At 33.2% G+C, this 21,491-nt stretch overlaps 1 protein-coding gene across 1 annotated transcript; it reads right to left on the bottom strand.

The window, feature by feature from the left end:
- Positions 1 to 1,185: 1,185 nt before the first annotated feature.
- dync1i1b (dynein cytoplasmic 1 intermediate chain 1b) lies at positions 1,186 to 20,147 on the bottom strand. The gene is made up of 17 exons (XM_073846677.1): positions 20,008 to 20,147; positions 19,309 to 19,433; positions 19,103 to 19,217; positions 16,089 to 16,170; positions 13,014 to 13,073; positions 12,578 to 12,693; positions 12,357 to 12,443; positions 12,103 to 12,265; positions 11,764 to 11,863; positions 9,162 to 9,287; positions 8,597 to 8,743; positions 6,886 to 6,999; positions 6,661 to 6,794; positions 6,010 to 6,154; positions 5,781 to 5,921; positions 2,988 to 3,113; positions 1,186 to 2,852 (listed from the first exon to the last, which is right to left on the bottom strand). Exons 2-17 carry the CDS (start codon positions 19,414 to 19,416, stop codon positions 2,739 to 2,741), a joined length of 1,878 nt encoding a protein of 625 aa, XP_073702778.1. The 5' UTR covers positions 19,417 to 19,433; positions 20,008 to 20,147; the 3' UTR covers positions 1,186 to 2,738.
- Positions 20,148 to 21,491: the final 1,344 nt, after the last annotated feature.

The raw sequence follows: 21,491 nt of genomic DNA, 5'->3' as shown, positions 1-21,491 counted from the left end.
CCAGGGAAATGTTTGTGGAGAGTTCAGCGCCCCCTACAGTCCACACGAGGTGTGAAAATACAGCAAAAGCCGAGTTGAAAGTTAAAGGTCCTCTCTCCTTCACGTCAATGACAAAGGGACCGAGATGAGGATGAAGACCTTGCAGATATGGGCAGTGTCACGGTCTAATCACAGACATTTATTGCAAACAATTTTTGCATCGATTTAGATGGATTTTTAATCTTTAACATGAGTTAATAATGTAAAACAACAACAGCTGGAAGTGCGGTCTCTATATGAGCATCACCATAAATAACAGTCGTAACGTTACTCGACCCGAGTTTGAGAAACCAAACAATCATAATAACAACAAACACTCATGTTTGTACACTGACATTGGGTCAACCTTGTTTCTCTGCTTGGGAAGAGAAAATCGGTTAATTCTGAGACACAATTAACCGTGCGAAATAAGTTGGAATAATAAGAAGAACTTGCACCAAGTAAGCCTGGGTTGCTACCAGCTACCAAGTTGGGTGAAGAGGAAGCAAGCAGTCAAGCTATAGCTGCAGTGCATTTCACCCTCACAAAAGCGATATAGAGCCATCCATGCGTTTGGTTTGTGTCTAACACAGCACTGAGAGTTAGCAAAAGTCATCTGCTTTTAAACGGAACAACACGGCACGGCTAACTAACGGTAGCTATGCTCTACAGCTTTGCTCCAATTTACAGACAAAACTAGCATGGACTGTCCTTCCCGCCGCGCCAGTACCTTGTAGCATATGGGTATCCTGTTCAAATTAGACAAAGCACCGCCGTTCAAGCGATAACGCGATTAAACCGCAGTTTATTACTGTGATTTCCTCCGGCTTTTGCTGCAAAAAAAAACCCTTTAGTCTCCGCCATTCCGAGCCTGTTTCCTTCCGTCTCTGGCTTGTCTTTAGTTTGACCTTTAGTTACCCGACACTAATATTGACGTAATTGTCATGGTAACAGGATCCCGCCTTCTACGTGCGGCCGTGTGCGTCCATGAAAGTTGCTGATGATGGAGGAAAAAAAACGTGGATAACAAGGAATCTGTTGTCATTGTGATTAAAGATAAAAGGTTTAATGACACGAGAACATCATGGAGGAATATGACATTGATATTCAAACTTTCAATCACACACCAAAACCTCAAACCGCTTAAAAGAGGATTAAAACGCAGGATTTGAGACGCAATGACCTTTATTAGTTGTTCACACTTTATAGTTGTTTTATGCTGCAGTTGGTATTAAATGATGCACACATACAACCTAAAAGGTCAACAGAAAAAGAAGTCACATTCAGAAGTTTTGCTGTATATGTAATACATTTTTACATAACAGTCAATACATTTCTCAGTATGACCTTGTACTTTCACATACAGTTAAAGACAAAAATGTACATACACCTTGCAGAATCTGCAAAATGTTATTGATTTTCAGCAAAATAAGAGGAATCGTACAAAATGCATGTTATTTTTTAGTACTGACCTAAATCAGATATTTCATAAAAGACATTCACATATAGTCCACAATATGTTAATGTCTTTTTTGAAATATCTGATTTATTTAACCCTGTTGACGTCATTTAACCCTGTTCAAAAGTTTATGTACATTTGATTCTTAATACTGTTACCTGAATGATCCACATTTGTGTGTGTTTTTTTTTTTTTAGTGATGGTTATTCATGAGTCTCTTGTTTGTTCTGAACAGTAAAAAAAAAAAAAAGGAAAAATAATCCAGGCCCCACAAATTCTTTGGTTTTTCTGCATTTTTGTCTATTTGAACCCTGTCCAACAATGACTGTATGATTTTAAGATTAATTTTTTTACACTGAGGACAATTGAGAGACACATATGCAACTATTATAGAAGGTTCAAACGCTCACTGAAGCTTCAGAAGGAAACACGATGCATTAAGAGCCAGGGGTGAAAACTTTTGAACAGAATGAAGATGTGTACATTTTTCTTATTTTGCCTAAATATCTTTTTTTTTTTCATTTAGTACTGCCCTTTAGGAGCTACAGATGATACCTACATGTTTCCTGGAAGACAAAATAAGCAAAATTTACCCTGAAGCATCAGGGAGCATTTGAACCTTCTGTAATAGTTGCATATGAGTCCCTCAGTTGTCCTCAGTATGAAAAGATGGATTTCAAAATCATACAATACTTGTTGTAAAGGGTTCAAATACACAAAAATGCTAAACAAAAAAACACAGCTGTGGATCATTCAGCTAACAACACAGTATTAAAAATCATGTATGTAAACTTTTGAACGGGGTCATTTTTATAAATTCAGCTATTGTTTTCTCTTCACGTCAGTACTAAAAAAAAATAACACATTTTGTACAATCTTATTTTGGTAAAATAATTAACATTTTGCAGATCCTGCAAGGTGTATGTAAACTTTTGACTTCAACTGTATGTAAATAATCTGACAATTACAATTCCCGCACAGCTGTTTTGATACAGTTTGGCTCACTCCTGTATAGTCACTGCAAGCCCTAGATATAGTTAGATCAAGCCCATTCACCTGTATGTGTTCTGGAATTAACGATTATCATTGGAAGAGGAGTTATTGCTAATTAACACCCATGCTATAAATAGACTTTTGTAGGCAAAAGAAAAAAGGACCTGTGATCACAGCAGTGTGTATGTGTGATTCACTCACTTTATATCAAGCATCTGTTTTAGCGTATCTTTACGTGTGTCTCACTGAATGTAAATGTGTGTGTGTTTCAGGCAGGTAGCTCCAAAGCACCCTCCTCCTCTCCATCCCCCCGGTTTGCGCGAATCTCCATGAGTGTGCGGGCAAATTTGCTCCAGTCGTCTGTATGTGGCACGGCCAACTGCTAAAATAGAAATACAACCAACCAATGGTTGAACACAATTAGTGACTGTTGAAATCTGCACTGTTTGATCTGTCTGTGTATTTGATTATGAGTGCAAATATTTATAATTCATAATACACGTGTTTGTGTTATTACCTCGCCCACGTCATAGATCCAAACACGGCCCTCTGAATCACCCACGGCCACCTCTCTGCCCCCTGACGCCCATCTGACCCGGTTCAGGGCACATCCTCCCTCCACTGTCACACTTGCTGATGGCACCTGGTACACATTGTTTTGGGAGCGGAAATATAAATGTAATAACTGTGTGGCAACATGATTGAACTGCCATCTAATTTAGTATCAAACATACAAATGTCAAGGAAAGGCAATTTGCATCCTTCACCACCTTTTTTTTCATCACTATAGATGTCACCAAATCGCATCTCAACACATTTATTCAGTGGTTATGCTCTTAATAATTTTGACTTGTGATATGAACATAAACATTTATAAGATGAATTCAAGCTGAACAGTTTGAGGTTACATTTTTCATTGGATAATAGTAATCTATGAACTACTTTCATGTAGGATATTACAGGTTTTAGTGTAGCTTGCTGATGGAGGATTTGTGGACATACACTACCAGTTTTTTTTAAAGACGTCTCTTCTGCCCCGAAGCCTGCATTTATTTGATCCAAAATACAGCAAAAACAGTAATACTGTGAAATATTTGTACTATTTAAAATAACTGACTTCTGTTTGAATATATTTTAAAATGTAATTTATTTCTGTGATCAAAGTAAAATTTTCAACATCATTACTCCAGTCATGAGTGTCACATGATCCTTCAGAAATCATTCTAAAATGCTCATTTGCTGTTCAAGAAACATTTATTTGTATTATTACTACCAATATGTAAAACAGTTGAGTATTTAAAGATCAGAGTGCGCAAAAGGGCTGGCAAAATCACTCTGGACCCCTCACATCCAGCACACTCGCTCTTTGAACTGTTACCATCTGGTCGGCGCTACAGAGCACTGAACACCAAGACGACCAGACACCGGAACAGTTTTTTTCCCCAGGCAATCCATCTCATGAACACTAGTCAGTAAACGTGGAACATGCAGCACTATTATACACTTTATTAATCTATTCAGTATTTATTAATACCTACTTATATCCAAATTTGCACCCTAATATACCTGTACCTAACAATGGCATACTCTGTATATTGTGTTTTTGCTATTTTGCACTTTGCACTTTGTCTTGTGTACTTGTATATTGTTCTTTTTTATAATCTATGTCTTGTCTTGTCACTGTCACTCTATTGCACTGTGGAGCTGCTGTCACTAAAACAAATTCCTAGTATGTGTAAACATACCTGGCAATAAAGCTCATTCTGATTCTGATTCTGATTCTGATCAGCATTTATCTGAAATAAAAAGCTTTTGTAACATTATACACTAACATTCAAAAGCTTGGAGTCAAGGACGCTTTAAATTGATGAAAAGTGATGATAAATGTTACAAAAGATTTCTATTTCAGATAAATGCTGTTCTTCTGAACTTTCCATTCATCAAAGAAACCTGAAAAAATTCTACTCAGCTGTTTTCAACATAATAATAATAAAAAATGTTGCTGAGCAGCAAATCAGAGAATTAGAATGATTTCTGAAGGATCATGTGGAGTGGAGTAATGATGCTAAAAATTCAGTTTTGAAATCACAGGAATAAATTATATTTTAAAATATATTCAAATAGAAAACAGTTATCTTGAATAGTAAAAATTGTACTGTTTTTGCTGTTCTTTGGATCAAATAAATGCAGGCTTGGTGAGCAGAACAGAAGTCTTTAAAAAACATTAAAAATCTTACTATTCAAAAATGTTGACTGGTAGTGTAGCAATTCATTTAAATGAGTCCGGTGGGCATGTTTTTGTTGGTGTTTTATTATTTAATATTTTTATAATTATTATAATTCATTAAAGTTATGTAATCATCCCATAACGTAGATGTACATTTCAAACATCTTTTGAGTGGAACATTTAATCTGAATTAATAGTTTATTGCTATTATGACTTCCATTTAATTACAAAATGGCCTTTATATAATGCATAGAATTATATAGTGTCATTTAAATGTATCGCTCTAAAATTCTGTTATTTAATTTGTCATTGTTCAATAAAATTTTCAATTGCATTTACAATACTGTTTAAATTTATATTAAAATTAATACTTTTATTCAGCAAGGATGCATTAAATTAATCAAAAGTGACAGTATAACTTTTACACGGTTACAAATTCAGTTCTTTTGAAGTTTCTTTCCATCAAAGAATCCTAAAAAAAAGTATCACGGTTCCAAAAACGGAATAAATTATTTAATTAAAATGTAACCTGTTCTCAACATTAATAAAATAATATATAAAATGTCATTATATGTTAAAAATATCTAAAATATGTTTATTGAGCAGAAAATCATATTAGAATGACTTCTGAAGAATCATGTCACACTGAAGACTGAAGTAATGACTGCAGCTTTTCCGTTGCAGGAATAAATTACAAAATAAAATATATATTTTTTATAATAATATTTCATAATATTACTGTTTTAACTGCCTTGCTGAGCATAAGAGATGTCTTTTAAAAACATTTTAAAATCTTACCGACATCAGAGCTTTGAATGTGCGTAATGTGCATAGAATATTTTATTTAATATTTTACATGAATGGTACCTTTTGAAAAAGAACAAAAAAACATTACAAATAACATCAGATAATATATTCTGCAAAAATCTGATGACATCAAGGGACCAGTTTAATTCAGTGGTTTCTTGCCCCAAGTAGGGGGTCCTCTTATTGTAATATTAAGTATGAAATGAATGTTCTTCTTATATAATACAGAAGACAGAAGACTGAGTAAAGAATGTAATGAGACGCAATGCCCCTGACCTCTGTGTAGTTGTTGAGATTCCAGAGGTCCAGACGACCATTGCCATCTACTGTAGCAAAGAGTGCTGGATGCACTGGAGACCACATAACATCATAAACATAGTCTGCATTGTCTTCAAAGGAATACAGCGGCTTGTTATTCTGTAAGAAAGATGGAATAGTTATATTCAGATAATGCTAAATGGCCAAAACACATATCGAGCAACACAAGCCCCAAAACAACTCTTACTTTGGTTGACCACAGTTTGACCGTCCAGTCAAATGAGGAAGTGGTAAAGAGGTGAGAGAAGTCAACCGGACCCACAGCGTTATGGCAGCTGATTCCAGTCACAGGACCCTGATGCCCGTCAAACATTTCACCAATACCAGCTTTACTGCATGGGACAAGTTATGCAAGTTCAGGGTAATAGTAAAGATGTTTTTCATATTCACAAATGTGACCCTGGACCACAAAACCAGTCAATTTCATTTTTTGATGTACGGTTCATTGATGAATGGTTTGTTAGGATAGGACAATATTTGGCCAAGATACAACTATTCAAAAATCTGGAATCTGAGCGTGCAAAAAAATATTGTCCAAATTAATTCTTAGCAATGCATATTGCTAATCAAAAATTAAGTTTTGATATATTTACAGTAGGAAATTTACAAAATATCTTCATGGAACATGATCTTGAATTAATATCCTAATGATTTTTGGCATAAAAGAAAAATCGATAAATTTGACCCACACAATGTATTACTGTCTATTGCTACAAATATACCCGTGCTACTTTATGTTTTGTGGTCTAGGGTCACAAACATTACTAAAAGTATAGTTGACCCAAATCCAAATATGAAAATTCTGTTATTATTATCTTTTGTTGCAGGAACCACCGACCTTCCATGGCGGGATGCTGTGTAAACAGTGCCCTCCTCACTTCCTACCACATAGTTGTTCACGTCACTTGCAGGGAAGGCCATACAAGTGACGGCCACTGGCTTTGACTTGTTGTAGATCAGCTCCATGCTCTCCTGTGAGTAACAACAGACATATAATGTATTGTTTAATATCAGTCAAATCCCAAATGATAATTCAATCTGTCTAAATGTGTTATCTGCACACCTGAGGCTGTGAGAGCATGTCCAGACTCCAGGAGCACATCTTGCCATCTGTGGATACTGTGATCAAGTTGTTGGCATTCTGTGTTCCGACCACATTCACACAGTACACAGGATGCTGCAAAAATATATAAAGTATGTGACAGTTTTGTCATCTGTATTTTTTGACCATGATGAAGATATTTTTCAAATAACAAATAAGGGATTGTTTTGCCATATAATGACAAAGCAAAGTTTTTAAAGGGGTAGTTTACCCAAAAATTACAATTCTGTCATTAATTACTCACCCTCATGTTGTTCCAAACCCGTAAGACCTTCTTTCATCTTGAGAACACAAATTAAGACATTTTTGATTAAATCCGAGAGCTTTCTGACCCTGCATAGACATCAACACAACTGAAACATTCAAGGCCCAGAAAGGTAGTAAGGACACTGATAAAATAGTCAGTGGTTCAACCTTAAAGGATTAGTTCACTTCCAGAACAAGACTTTACAGATAATTTACTCAGCCCCTTGTCATCCAAAATGTGCATGTCTGTCTTTCTTCAGTCATAAAGAAATTATGTTTAAGGACATGTCAGGTATTTTCTCCATATAGTGGACTTCAATGGTGCCTGCGAGTTTGAACTTCTAGAATGCAGTTTAAATGCAGCTTCAATGGCCTCTAAATGATCCCAGTCGAGGAAGAAGGGGGTCTTATCTAGTGAAACGATCAGTTATTTTCTAAAAAAAATACAATTTCTATACTTTTTAACCACAAATCCTCATCTCGTCTAGCTCTACGATGCACATGCTCCAACTTCAAAATTGTCCTACATCGCTGTTTTACTTTTTTGTAAAGGGTGTTTGACCTTCTTTGCGCATTCACTTTGTAAATACTGGGTCGGTACTTCTGCAGTGATGTAGGATGATTTTGAAGTTGGAGGAGAAAATAAAATGGTTTTTCAATGTACCCTAACTGTATTGAGTGCACAGAGTACACATGCGCATCGCAGAGCTAGACAAGACGAGCATTTGAGGTTAAAAAGTATAAAAATTGTAATTTTTTTTTTTAGAAAATAACTGATTGTTTCACTAGATAAGACCCTCTTCCTTGAATGGGATCATTTAGAGCTCTCTGAAGCTGCATTTAAACTGCATTGTGGAAGTTCAATGAAGAAAATTCCTGAAATTTCCTTACGACTGCAGAAAGAAAGACATAAACATCTTGGATGACAAGGGTGTAAGTAAAAATCCTTTAATTCTATGAAGCTATGAGAATATTTTTTTGTGCGTAAAAAAAAACAAAAATAACTTCTGTGTCAGTCTCTGCCACGCATTCAAGACAGTGAACTATTTTAACAATGTCCTTACTACCTTTCTGGGCTTTGAACGTGTCAGTTGCATTGCTGTCTATGCAGGGTCAAAAAGCGCTCAGATTTCATCAAAAATATCTTTGTGTTCCAAAGATGAACAAAGGTCTTACAGGTTTGGAACGACATGAGGGTGAGTAATTAATAACAGATTTTTTTTTAGCTGAACTATCACTTTAATTCTGCAATTTACAATAACCGAAGTCTCTCAGGAATATCTTGAGGTTGAGTGCGACTCTTCAGTTTCTGGGTCACCTCAATGACCTGGCAACGTTGGTGTTTTCAGCTCAGATTTTTAACCATTAAACCACCAACAGACTGCATTATATTTTAAAACATTTTATCTGTAACTGATGGTCTTACAGTGTGTGCAGTTGCAGACAAGGGCGTCCGTTGCACTGGGGTCCTCCTGTGACTTCGATTGTCCCACAGTGCTATCTGTCCTGAGTAAGTGCCTCCGATCACAAGGTTGGGATGAAACTGAGCAAAGCCGACTGACATCACTGAAGACTAAAAGGAAAAACCATAAAATGCATTATTGGTCGAATACACCAGTAATTACTTTTGCCAGCTACGGTTAGTGTTTTGGCAAAGATGACGTCAGCTCATCCTCCATCAAGGTTAAAACGCACAAGTGGAGCATACAGACAATGTGCTGAACAATGAGAGTTAATTTAGAAGTGACATCAGTGCAAACACAGAATGATGTGCATTAGTGACGCAGACAGCATCTGAAAGTTGAGCTCTATTGTGTATTTTAATAATAGAAATTAGATTTACATTCAGGCTTTTTCATTTTAAGTTGGTTACTCATTGCTCAATATGTAATGAAAAAAAAAACAGTATATTGAAATGCAGCTAAAAGGAACAACATTCAGGCTTTCAGACTAGTTGTGATTAGTTAATTGTGAGCAATGGGAATTCAAACCTGACAGTGGAGTATGTACTCGGGGGTTGTCTTCTTAAACTTCATATTCCAGACCAGCACAACTCCATCTGGCTCATGAGGTGCATCCTCATTAGTGTTGTATGAGGCCACTAGCAATTCAGGATACTGCAAAAAGAACATGTGACTGAATACAATGTGCAATGTGTCAATATAATGGATGTGGTATCTGGTTCTAGGGGTTGCTTATATGCAGTTCTGGTTAGATTACATATAAGCAGTAGTCTGTTACTTATCTGTTATAACAAATTACACGATGAAAATTGTTGTTAGTAATGTAATCTGCTGGATTGCACATATTAGGCAATGTATTATTTCTGACTAATTTTTTGTTACTTTTGATCTAACACATTTATCCCACAGTTTTAAATGGGATTACTATGAACCATTTTGACATTAAAAAAGAGAGAAAGAAAATATATTCCATTCTTTGCTATCATCATGAAGTTCACTAAACATTACATCAGGGTTTCCCAAACTGGGGTTTGTGAAAGAACTGCAGGAGGTTTGTTAGTTTGTGAAAAGCTATTAATTATTATGAAATCATAAAAATGTCAAATTAAAATGAATAATTCCACAAAATTAAAATGTACTTTCTAAATGTGTATAAGCGGTAAGAATTTTTAGAATGAAAAATTTCCATAAATTATAAATAATTAACTGAAATTGTGTGAATAATATGTAACCATGTAATCCATAAAATGTAACTGTAATCTGATCTAATCTTATTTTTGGAGTCCGATTACATAATCCTGGAGCCCTATGAAATCCATTTTATTTTTTCCCAAATTCCATTTTATTTTTTTTCCAAATTTTGTTTTTAATTTTTCTAGATCCCGTTTTTTGTTTTAATTTTCTAGATTGTATTTGAATGGTTAAATTAAACCAAATAGCATGTCTAATTAACTTTTAACAAAAATTAAAATTTTAAGGCCCTATGAAACATGTTATATTTAGTTTTCTCAAATTCATTTTATTTTTTTATTTTTTTTTGCCAAATTCTGTTTTCCATTAATTTTCTGGATTCCATTTTCATTCCATTTTAATAATCAAAATTTCTAATTAATGAACGTATAAAAATGTATTCATTATTATTTTATTTATATCTATTTTTTTGTTGTGTATTTACATTTTTCTGGTAAATAAATTCTGGTAAATCAATTTTTCTGGTAAATACTCCTTATATATAGTGTAAAATAATGTACTATATAATATAAAGTACTATCATTACCACATTACCAGAGCTGGGTAGTAACTGATTACATATAATCTGGATTACGTAATCAGATTCCAAAAATTAAGTACTTGTAATTACAGTAATTACATTTTTAAATACTCGTAAACAGACTACAGTTTTTTTAATTTATTACATATTATTCACACAGTAGCATATTTATTTGAATTATCACTCAGTAGGTTATATAATCATGTATTATTATGTATTATTGAAAGGCTTGTCTTTCATACTCATTAAAAAACTTTTTGCTTTTCACCTCATATATTTTCTTTAAAGGGGTGGTCAATCAGCAATTCCATACAAAACAATATTTCCCTTTGCATTGAACTTTGAGCATTGTAACTTTGCACATGTTGTTAATGCTCAAACAGAAACATTACACACTAACTAAAGTAAAAAAATTAAAAAAAATCAATGACCCCTTTAAGTACCCCTGAGATTTAAAAATAAATATTTTAATAATTAAGTATCACATTTGCATGTTCACGGTTCTCTTTTAGTAAGTTAACTATTTTGATTGTTATTTTTTTTTATTTTCATTTTTGATTTAATTACTTGTTAGCCTTTTATTAAACGTACAACCCCAGTTTGGAAAACCTTGATGTAATATAATGTTTAATGCATTTCATGTTGTTAATTACAATGAAAGGAATATATTTTCTCACTCTTTGTATTTTTACATCATTATGGTACAACATTATCCTGTTAAAATCAATGTGATAAACGAGTTAGGTCAGAGGTAATCTAAAAGTAATCTGATTATATAACCTAAAATGTGTAATGTAATGAATTACGTTACTGACTAAAATGTAATTTGGAATCAGTAATGGATTACAATTTGTAAATAATCGTTGCATAATATATTTCTGTCGCAGTTTCTTTAAACAAATCAAACTTTTAGTTTGACAGACTGCTGTGAAGACCTTTAGTTTCTGTTTGTATGTCATATGACGATAGCTTTTCTAGAAAGCAATGGTAAAATGCTCATAAAGTGAGTCACAGAGCAGTTCTAGAGATTAGGTTTATGCGGCAGAGGCTGAAAACACTGCAAGCGTCACATGTGCTTCTGTATGTGTGTGGTAAACAAAACCGGGCGTCTGCACTATTCATTCACACACACAGAACAAGCATGATTCATATTTAATTATAATTTTTGCAGCTTAATATTCACAGACACTAGTCCATATCGTGTTTTGATTTAAGTGTAATGACCTATTTTTGATTTAAAAATATTGGCAAATTACATGACATTACATAGGATTCATAGGGCCTGACATAATCCAGATTACATGTACTCAGGTACTAACCAGCACTGCTTATAATAATGAAATTTTTCTAATGAAGTACCTGTGGTGACCAATCCAGGGAAGTGACAACTCGATGTTTGGACCAATGCTCATCGTAGAAATGTCGATTAAAAGACAAGTTGGATCCAGCTTGCATGTCCCTGAGAACAAAACAAACCGTTGCATTCTGGTACAATCATCCAAAGCAATTTACAGTAAGTTTCCCAGGAGTCACTTGAGGTTGAGTGCAACTCTTCAGTTTCTGGGTCACCTCATTAAACCTGATTCTAAACAATCATCACCCTACATTAGGTTAAACAAACTGTCTAGTACAGAATAACTTTTTTGTAATCATGTGGGAATCTGTGTATGTTTGACTGTTACATAAGCCTCTGCTGACCCTTCTTTGTCCTCCATATCTCTCCCACTGTAGTCAAAGAAAATGTCTGTATCCTCGGCCAGCACACGCTCCATTACACGGATGCTTCGGTCGAAGAAGAAAAGGAAATCCTCTGAATGAACAACCTGCTCTTTCTCTTCGTTGGTCAGTTCTCTAGGATGAACTAAAGAAGATATACATATTCATACAGCTCTGTATGATGTTACACTTATTTTAAATGTATTAATTTATTTAAAAACTAGGATTCTTCTTGCCTTCTTCGGCCTCCTGAGAGCTCTCCTCCTCCAGCTGCTGTGGCACCGGCTCAGATTTGGTCACTGACAGCTCCTCATCCTCCTCCTCTGTGGAAAATAGTCATTTTTGAAAACATTGTAAGCAGTGAGGCATTTGTTTTGTGGGTAAAGCCACTACATTCAGTTTTATATGCACGGATATCCATCTCAGTTATTAAATGGAAATAAAAACAAGTCTTTACCTTCAGGCTGATCAGATGCGACAGGAGTCTGTGTCTCTTTACAGTATGTCACCAGTTCTTTTGGCATGAAATCAATCTGAACAATTTTTGATGCACCAAGCCTATGCATCCTGCACCTAAGAAAGGAAGCTCAAACTATTTTAATGTGTTGTTTCACTTTGTTTTGCCTTGCTCCTGTCATCATTTACTGAATCTCAAGTTGTGAGTTTAAATATAAAAGAAGAAGAAACATAAAAGAAGATATTTTCAAGAATGTGAGCAACCAAAAATTCCTGGTCCTCACTGACTTCCACAGTAATCTATGGAAGTCAATGGGGACCAGAAACTGTTTGGTTACCTTCATTCTTTAAAATATCTTTATGTTTAGAAGAAGAAAAAAAAAATCATACAGGTTCCTCTTTGATATTGTGAATGCGATTTGATAAGGCAGTCTCACCCATGAACAGAATCTGCAAGAAGCTGAAGAGCTGAGGGGTCGGTGTCCCACTGTAACGTCCTACAGAGGTCATAAGAATATACCACATAATGGTTAAGAGGGATAAGACTAAGCATGCATGATTAGGTTCTGCAGCTTCATCAGCAGTGCATTACCCTCTTTCATGCATGATTACATGAGATAATACATTGTCTCTTAGATGAAATCACATATACACATATGTGGCACTATACTTTAAATCAGCTACAACAGAACCACATCCACTGATGGGTGATGCATCAACGAATGTTAGCACCTAACGATGATAATATCAACAGTTATCCTTACCGATATCTGATGTCCCAACAAAAGATGTAGGGAAAAGGAAAAACATTAGACTTAGTCTTAAGGGGATTACAGAAATTTAAATAAATAGTAAAATAAATAAAATAGCTTGCATGAATCATGTCAATCTTGTCTTAAGAAATAATGCATAAAGAGAAATAATTCCCTGAAGGAAATATTCTTCAAATAATTTTTTCATAAAATATTTAATTCCCCTAAATAATGCATAATAGTATGGATGCATGTTTCCACCACTGAATCAAAAATGTACAAATAAATAAATAAATTTGTCTAAATTGCATGATACAACTGCAAAATACAAATTCACATTTGCAGGAAAAAAAGTTTTAATCCCGTAATTCTGAGTTTTTCCCCTGCAAATGCAAGCTTGTATCTCGTAATTCTAACCTTTTTCCTCACAATTCAGATGTTTTCTTAGAAATGTGTGACATAAACTCACAAATGTGAGAAATAAAGTCAGAATTACTAGATTAAAATGCTCAATTTTGACTTTTTTCCCTGCAAATGCGAGTTTATATCTCATAATTCTGACTTTTTTCTCACAATTTTGACAATTTTCTCAGAATTGTGATATAAACTTACAATTGTAAGAAAAAGTCATTAAAACTCGCAATTCTGATTTATTTCTCGCAAATGCGACTTTGGATCTCGTAATTCTGACTTTCTCACAATTCTGACTTTTTTCTTAGAATTGTGTGACAAACTCTCAAATGCGAGAAATAAAGTCAGAATTTCGAGATTAAAACATGCAATTTTGACTTTTTCCTGCAAATGCGAGTTTGTATCTTATAATTCAGATTTTTTTCCTTACAATTCTGACTTTTTTTATTAGAATTGTGTGATATAAACTCACAATTGAGAGAAATAATGTCAGAATTACGATATTAAAATGTGCAATTTTGACTTTTTCCTGCAAATGCGAGTTTGTATCTCGTAATTCTGACTTTCTCACAATTCTGACTTTCTTCTCAGAAGTCAGAATTATCAAAAAACTGTAAAAAAAAAAAAAAACGATTTATATCTCGGGAATTCTGCCTTCATTTCTCAGAATTTATATCTCACAATTCTAACTTTATAACTTACAAATGCAAGTTTATATCTCACAATTTTGAGAAAAAAAGTCAGAATTGCGAGATTACCTTTTTTTGTTATTCAGTGGTGGAAACAGGCTTCTATATAATATATCACATTTTATCTGAAGCCTTGATAAAAATGTATAGCAAATGATGTGTATAAGCAAGTGTTTGATGTAGAAATTAAACTGCTATCAGTCTCAAAGCTCACATCCTTTAAATCTTTTAAAATTTTTGATACAAAAGACCCTCAAATATGATCATTTTGTGAGGGACCCCCTTTTTAAAATATAAAAGCAGCTAAATATACTATATAAATAGCCATTTATACTGTGTGACAGAAAACTACAACATGATATGCAAAATTAAGTAACTGCCTTTTAAACTGTTACAATACACATTTGTGACCCTGGACCACAAAACCAGTCTTAAGTCGCTGGGGTATATTTGTAGCAATAGCCAAAAATACATTGTATGGGTCAAAATTATTGATTTTTCTTTTATGCCAAAAATCATTAGGAAATTAAGTAAAGATCATGTTCCATGAAGATTTTTTGTAAAATTCCTACTATAAATATATCAAAGTGTAATTTTTGATTAGAAATATGCATTGTTAAGAACTTAATTTGGACAACTTTAAAGGTGATTTTCTCAGTATTTTGATTTTTTTTGCATCCTCAGATTTCAGATTTTCAAACAGATGTATCTCGGCCAAATATTGTCCTATTCTAACAAACCATATATCAATAGAAAGCTTATTTATTGAGCTTTCATTTGATGTAAACATCTCCGTTTTGTAAAATTTAACCTTATGACTGGTTTTGTGGTCCAGGGTCACATTTAATTTAATAAAATGCAATACACATACAATTCAATTTTATTAAATGCATTAAAATATGATTTAGAAAAGATAAATACTGAATATTTGTACTGGTTTATGTATTTCTACTCATTATTAGAATACTGTTAGATGTGTGAATCTCAAGAGAAATTAACAATTAATATATATTTTTAAAATTTTCTAGTAAATTTTGGCATTTTTAAAAACCTAAATGTACATAATTCTTTTGTTCTTAAATTTGCTACAGACCTCCTACAATATTTGTAGAATGCAAATATGTGACCCTGGACCACAAAACCAGTCTTAAGTAGCACAGGTATATTTGTAGCAATAGCCAAAAATACATTGTATGGGTCAAAATTATCGATTTTTCTTTTATGCCAAAAATCTTTAGCATATTAAGTAAAGATCATGTTCCATGAAGATATTTTGTAAATTTTCTACCATAAATATATAAAAACTTGATTTTTGATTAGTAATATGCATTGCTAAGAACTTCGTTTGGACAACTTTTAAGGCGATTTTCTCAATATTCAGATGTTTTTGCACCCTCAGATTCCAGGTTTTCAAATAGTTGTATATCAGACAAACATTGTCCTATTTTAACAAACAATATATCAATGGAAAGCTTATTTACTCAGCTTTCAGATGACGTAAGAGTCTCAATTTCGACAAATTTACACTTATGACTGGTTTTGTGGTCCAGGGTCACATATATGTAAATACATCAGGGAATATAAAAATATTTCAAAATAGATTACAAGTTATATATACAGTGCAGTGTACAAACAACAATCACACATGCAGATTTCATACCTTCCCACTGTCCCTCCCTCTATAGACTCCTGACTTCCAGTTGGGCTCACTGATTGCGAAGAGGGAGACATAGGGGTTGGGACTAAATAATGAAAATAACAGGTATCCCATGTTAAAAGCTGCAGTGGCTGCACTGAGGGCCAGCAGTGGCAGACACAGGCAAATCAAAATGAACAGAATGGATTGAAATGGTCAAATCAAAGAGAAAAAAAAAAATCCAAAAGGAAAAACAACAACAGGAGAGATTGTCAAGCGAATTTTACTTCTCTCTATGTTAGAATTTTGATATGGTCACTTAATTATGTCATCATCTCATCATCTAATTATGATTACAATTTTACATTAAATACATCTTATATATCGAACTGAGTGTGTCAAGTCTGCTTCAAGTACAGCCACAGTGTTCATGACAGTTCAATAAATTGTATATTATGAATACTGTAACTTTTTAGTAATTGTATTGTAGATGAATCCATGCCCTAACTTATATTTAAATCTGAAATGACCTAAAATCTGACCAGATTTACATCTAGCAAAAATTTGAGAGAGGTCACAAGACATTCCCGCAAAGAAGATCCAAAACAAAAGTAAGACGCAAATACTGGCCGAAGCAACATGCCCTTTATATATAAAACTGCAAAAATCAGTCTAACATGAACCATACTCTTGTGAAAAAGAAGTGTGCATGATTATATTTAATGTGCACTTATAGTGTACTTCAAATAGAAGTATATTACTGATTTTAAAAACCTGCAAATGCAGATAATATAATATTCATAGAAAAATAAATATACATTCATGACTAATGTTTAACACACTTAAAGGAGAAGTTCACTTCCAGAACAAAAATTTACAGATAATTTACTCACCCTCTTGTCATCCAAGATGTTCATGTCTTTCTTTCTTTCTTCAGTCGATAAGAAATGATGTTTTTTGAAGAAAATATTTCAGTATTTCTGTCCACATAATGGACTTTAATGGTGCCTGTGAGTTTGAACTTCCAAAATGCAGCTTCAAAGAGCTCTAAACAATCCCAGCCAAGGAAGAAGGGTCTTATCTAGCAAAACCATCAGTCACTTCTGACCAAAATTACAATTTATATACTTTTTTAACCTCAAATGCTCATCCTGTCTAGCTCTGTGTGAACTCTGTGTATTCCGGGTCAAGACAGTTAAGGTATGTTGAAAAACTCCCATCTCATTTTCTTCTCCAACTTCAAAATCCTCATCGCTGTTCTAACTTTTTTTGTAAAGGGTGTTCTTCTTTGCACGTTTACTTTTGTAAACACTGGGTCGGTACTTCTGCAGCGATGTAGAATGATTTTGAAATTGGAGAAGAAAATGAGACGAGAGTTTTACGACATACCCTAACTGTCTTGAACTGGAATACACAGAGTTCACACAGAGCAAGAAAAGACGAGCATTTAAGGTTAAAAATTAGGGCTGTGTGATATTGAAGAAAAATGCAATATGCGATAACTTTATTATTAAATAATGCGATATTCGATATGCGATACGATAATGCTTAAAGGGCCACATGCTCAGGTGAAACAGTTTTACTCAGCTGTTACTGAGTCAGTTCTATGAACCTCTATAACTATCTTGTGTCATATATATATATATATATATGGTTATTTATATGCATGTATGCATCAAGAGGCTCCTGTAAAACCACAACAAATTCCTTGTGTTTTCACACACTTGCTGAATAAAGCTCATTCTGATTCTGATTCTAATATAACTATCATACTTGTTTCGCTTTTTGTGAGAAGAAAGCACCCCTACAACAACTTCTAAAAGTGAACGATAGTGTTTTACTCTAGCATTACATAAAAATGTCATTTTAACATTAGTGCAATAATTTTAACATCAGTTTAGAAACTGAATAATGAAAAGAAAAAAGAAAACACAGCTTAGTCTTCAGTCTATGAATTCAATATGCACTGATTCTTATTTAAGCTACAAAAGTTATTTATGCAAAAGCAAATAAGTGATTTTCTCTTTGTCTTTTGTTTATGGCCCCAAATATTGCAAGCTGTAGCGATATGCATATTGTGATAGGTACGTTTGCGATATTTCGATACTTTCGATATATTACACAACCCTATTAAAAAGTATGTAAATTGTCAATTTATATCGTTTTGCTAGAAACCCTTCTTCCTCAGAGCCTTTTGAAGCTGCATTTAAACTGCATTTTGTAAGTTTAAACTCCATTACATGGAGAGAAATCCTGAAATGTTTTCCTCAAAAAACTATTTCCTTACGACTGAAGAAAGAAAGACATGAACATCTTTGATGACAAGGGGGTGAGTAAATTATCTGTAAATTTTTGTTCTGGAAAAGACCTTCTCCAAAGTGCACTTAGTATGCTTCAAAGTACAAACAGTTGAAGTCAAAGGTTTACATACACCTTGCAGAATCTACAAAATCTTAAATTATTTGACTAAAATAAGAGGGATCATACAAAATGCATGTACTAAAATACTTGACATCAAAGTTTCACAAGAAATGATTGCATGAAGTAGATTCTAGATTGCTATATAAGCTTGTCAGTGCATTCAGAAGCACACTTTAAATATATTTTAAAAAGACTAAAACTAATTACGAAATTAGTGGTTAAAAAAAACCCACCCAGCTTGGGTAAAGTTTAGCTAATTGCATTCACCATAAATTAAAACTATACTTTATATGTAATTACAGTTAACATGCAATTCAGTGTCCAAAAACATTATATAGTTTGCAAAAAAAAAAAAAAAAAAAAAACATTCTGTAAATATATTATTTCTTTAGTAAGTAAAACTATACTTCTTTTTCACAAAGTTAGGGGCAAGCGCTTGATATAGCACTAAAGGAGACTAAGTAAGCTGTATTTATTTTAATTTTTTTTGCTTTCTCATAAACTTTTGATGATTACTTTTATCATTTAATTGAAGCAGGTGGCATGCACATTCATAAAGATGTATCTCACACACATTATGTTCATGCAAAGACAGCTGTATGTTTTGTAACACATACCTAAAGGAGGTTCTGGTGAAATTCCAATGCTCTGGAGAAGAGCCTCTGTTTCTCTTCTCTTTCTGTCAAGGTCCGAGTCTTCTGACACATTCTCAGTCCTCTGAAGCATCTCAGACTGCATGGCAGGTCAATCAACGACACAGAATAAATATTTGCAGGTGATAAAATAATTAATGGCTATTATATCCAACCAAAACAGCACCTACCTCTTTCTTCTTTCTCTCTTCTTCCTTTCTTTTCTTCTCCTCTCGAATCTGGGCTAAGCGCTGCTTTTTGCGCTCAAGCTCAGCTTTCAGGTCACTTCTATCAGCCATCTTCCGTGTCGTTTAGTCTATGTATAGTATGAACAGTTTTAGTTATAATTTTAGTACACGCACATGAACATACATTAACTACGCCACACAAACTTTCGACAGAGAGAGATACATCCAGCTTAATTTTGACAATTACTGAGAAGAACAGTCGATATATAGGCCCACTAATGGAAATAGAAATATTGTGTCTGAATGAACACTTAATACCATATAAACTGACAATTTTAGAATTGAATTGCAATATAATAACAATTTAGCAAATTAGTGCAAACTAAAATACATATTAAATCTGTTTAGAAATCTGTTTGTTGAACCTCCTGTATGTAGAAATAAACAAGGGATGTGGAAAATTACATTATAATACATTACACACTATGCTTGCATTCTGCAATGAGAAATGAAGTGATAATGGTCTATAAATGCACTAAGGACAAGGGTTAAAACTGAAAACACATTGGCAGGTGAACTACAACACATTCCTGTTCATTCACAATAGGCTGTCGTTGCATTTCAATGAATGACTGCATTAATTCAGCCCGCGAAAAAAGCCTGTTGTGAGCTATATGATATAATGTAATAATTGAACTATACCGTCTTCTTTATTTCGACCCAAACAGGACAAAGTCTGCTGCGCTCTGTCGCGTAAATGCTGAAATAAGAGGCTATAAATCTACATGTGAGCATCGACAGCTACATGAAAACACAAAGCATCACCAGTTCACTTCAGTCTCATCAGCACCCAAAGCCGGAAGTGCTCGATGCCGATACGTCATCAACGCCTCCCAGCAACAGCGGGCAGTGTTTCGTCGATGCCTAAATAGAAAAAAATCGACTGTTTATGTTTATCACAGATAAATACAATTTGTTTATGATGTCCTAAAATGCAGTCTAGTTGGGCGACACGCTAGTTTTTTTTTTTTTTTTTTTGAAACACCCGAAAAAAGTGGGGCTTTTTAAAAAAGAAAGGGAAAAAAATAATATTGTAAATTAGCAATGTTGCTTTAAATGCATCAAACATTGTTATTTTTTAGGAAAATAATACTTTAAATTATCAAGAATGCATTACTTTATCAAACGCGAGGCTTTTTTAAAAAGAAACTAATACTGTTCATTAGCAACGATGCATTCAATTTATCAAAAATGACTTATTTTTTAAGAAAATAATACTTTGAATTATCAAGAATGTTTCAAATTAATCAAAAGTGAGCTTTTTTAAAGAAAATAATACTGTTAATTAACAAGAATGCATTAAATTGATCAAAAGCGAGGCTTTTTAAAGAAAATAATACTGTTAATTAGCAAGCATGCATTAAATGTATCAAAAGTAAGGCTTTTTAAAAAAAAAAATGCTGTTAATTAGCAACGACGCATTAAATTGATCATTTTTTAAAGGAAATAATACTTTTAATGACCAAGAAGGCATTAAACTTATCAAAAGTGAGTTGTCTTTTTTGAAGAAAATAATAGTATTAATTATTAAAAATGCATTAAATGTATTAAAAGTGAGTTTTTTTTATTATACTGTTAATAAGCAACGATGCAATACATTCACAAAAAAAAAATTTTTGTGTGAAGAAAATAATACTTTTAATGATCAAGAATATTAAACTTATCAAAAGTGAGTTTTTTGAAGAAAATAATACTGGTAATTAGCAAGAAGGCATTAAATTGATCAAAAGTGAGGCTTTTTTTAAAGAAAATAATACTGTTAATTAGCAAGAAGGCATTAAATTGATCAAAAGTGAAGCTTTTTTAAAGAGAATAATGCTGATAATTAGCAACGATGCATTACATTGTTCAGAAAATTTATTTTTAAAGAAAATAATACTTTTAATTATCAAGGATGCATTAAATTTATCAGATGCGAGTTGTGTTTTTTTTTAAAGAAAATAATACTGTTAATTATTAAAAATGTATTAAATTTATCAAAAGTGAGGCTTTTTTTAAATTATACTGTTAATTATCAGGGATGCATTAAATTTATCAAAAGTAAGGGTTTTTTTTTTTAAAAAAAAGAAAAACAATAGTTATTTAGCAAGGATGCATTAAATTTATTAAAAGCAATATTTTTAACA

Source organism: Garra rufa, chromosome 9 (assembly GCF_049309525.1).
Source record: "Garra rufa chromosome 9, GarRuf1.0, whole genome shotgun sequence".
In the NCBI taxonomy this organism is placed as follows: domain Eukaryota; kingdom Metazoa; phylum Chordata; class Actinopteri; order Cypriniformes; family Cyprinidae; genus Garra; species Garra rufa.
This window is presented reverse-complemented; position numbering and strand designations above follow the sequence as displayed.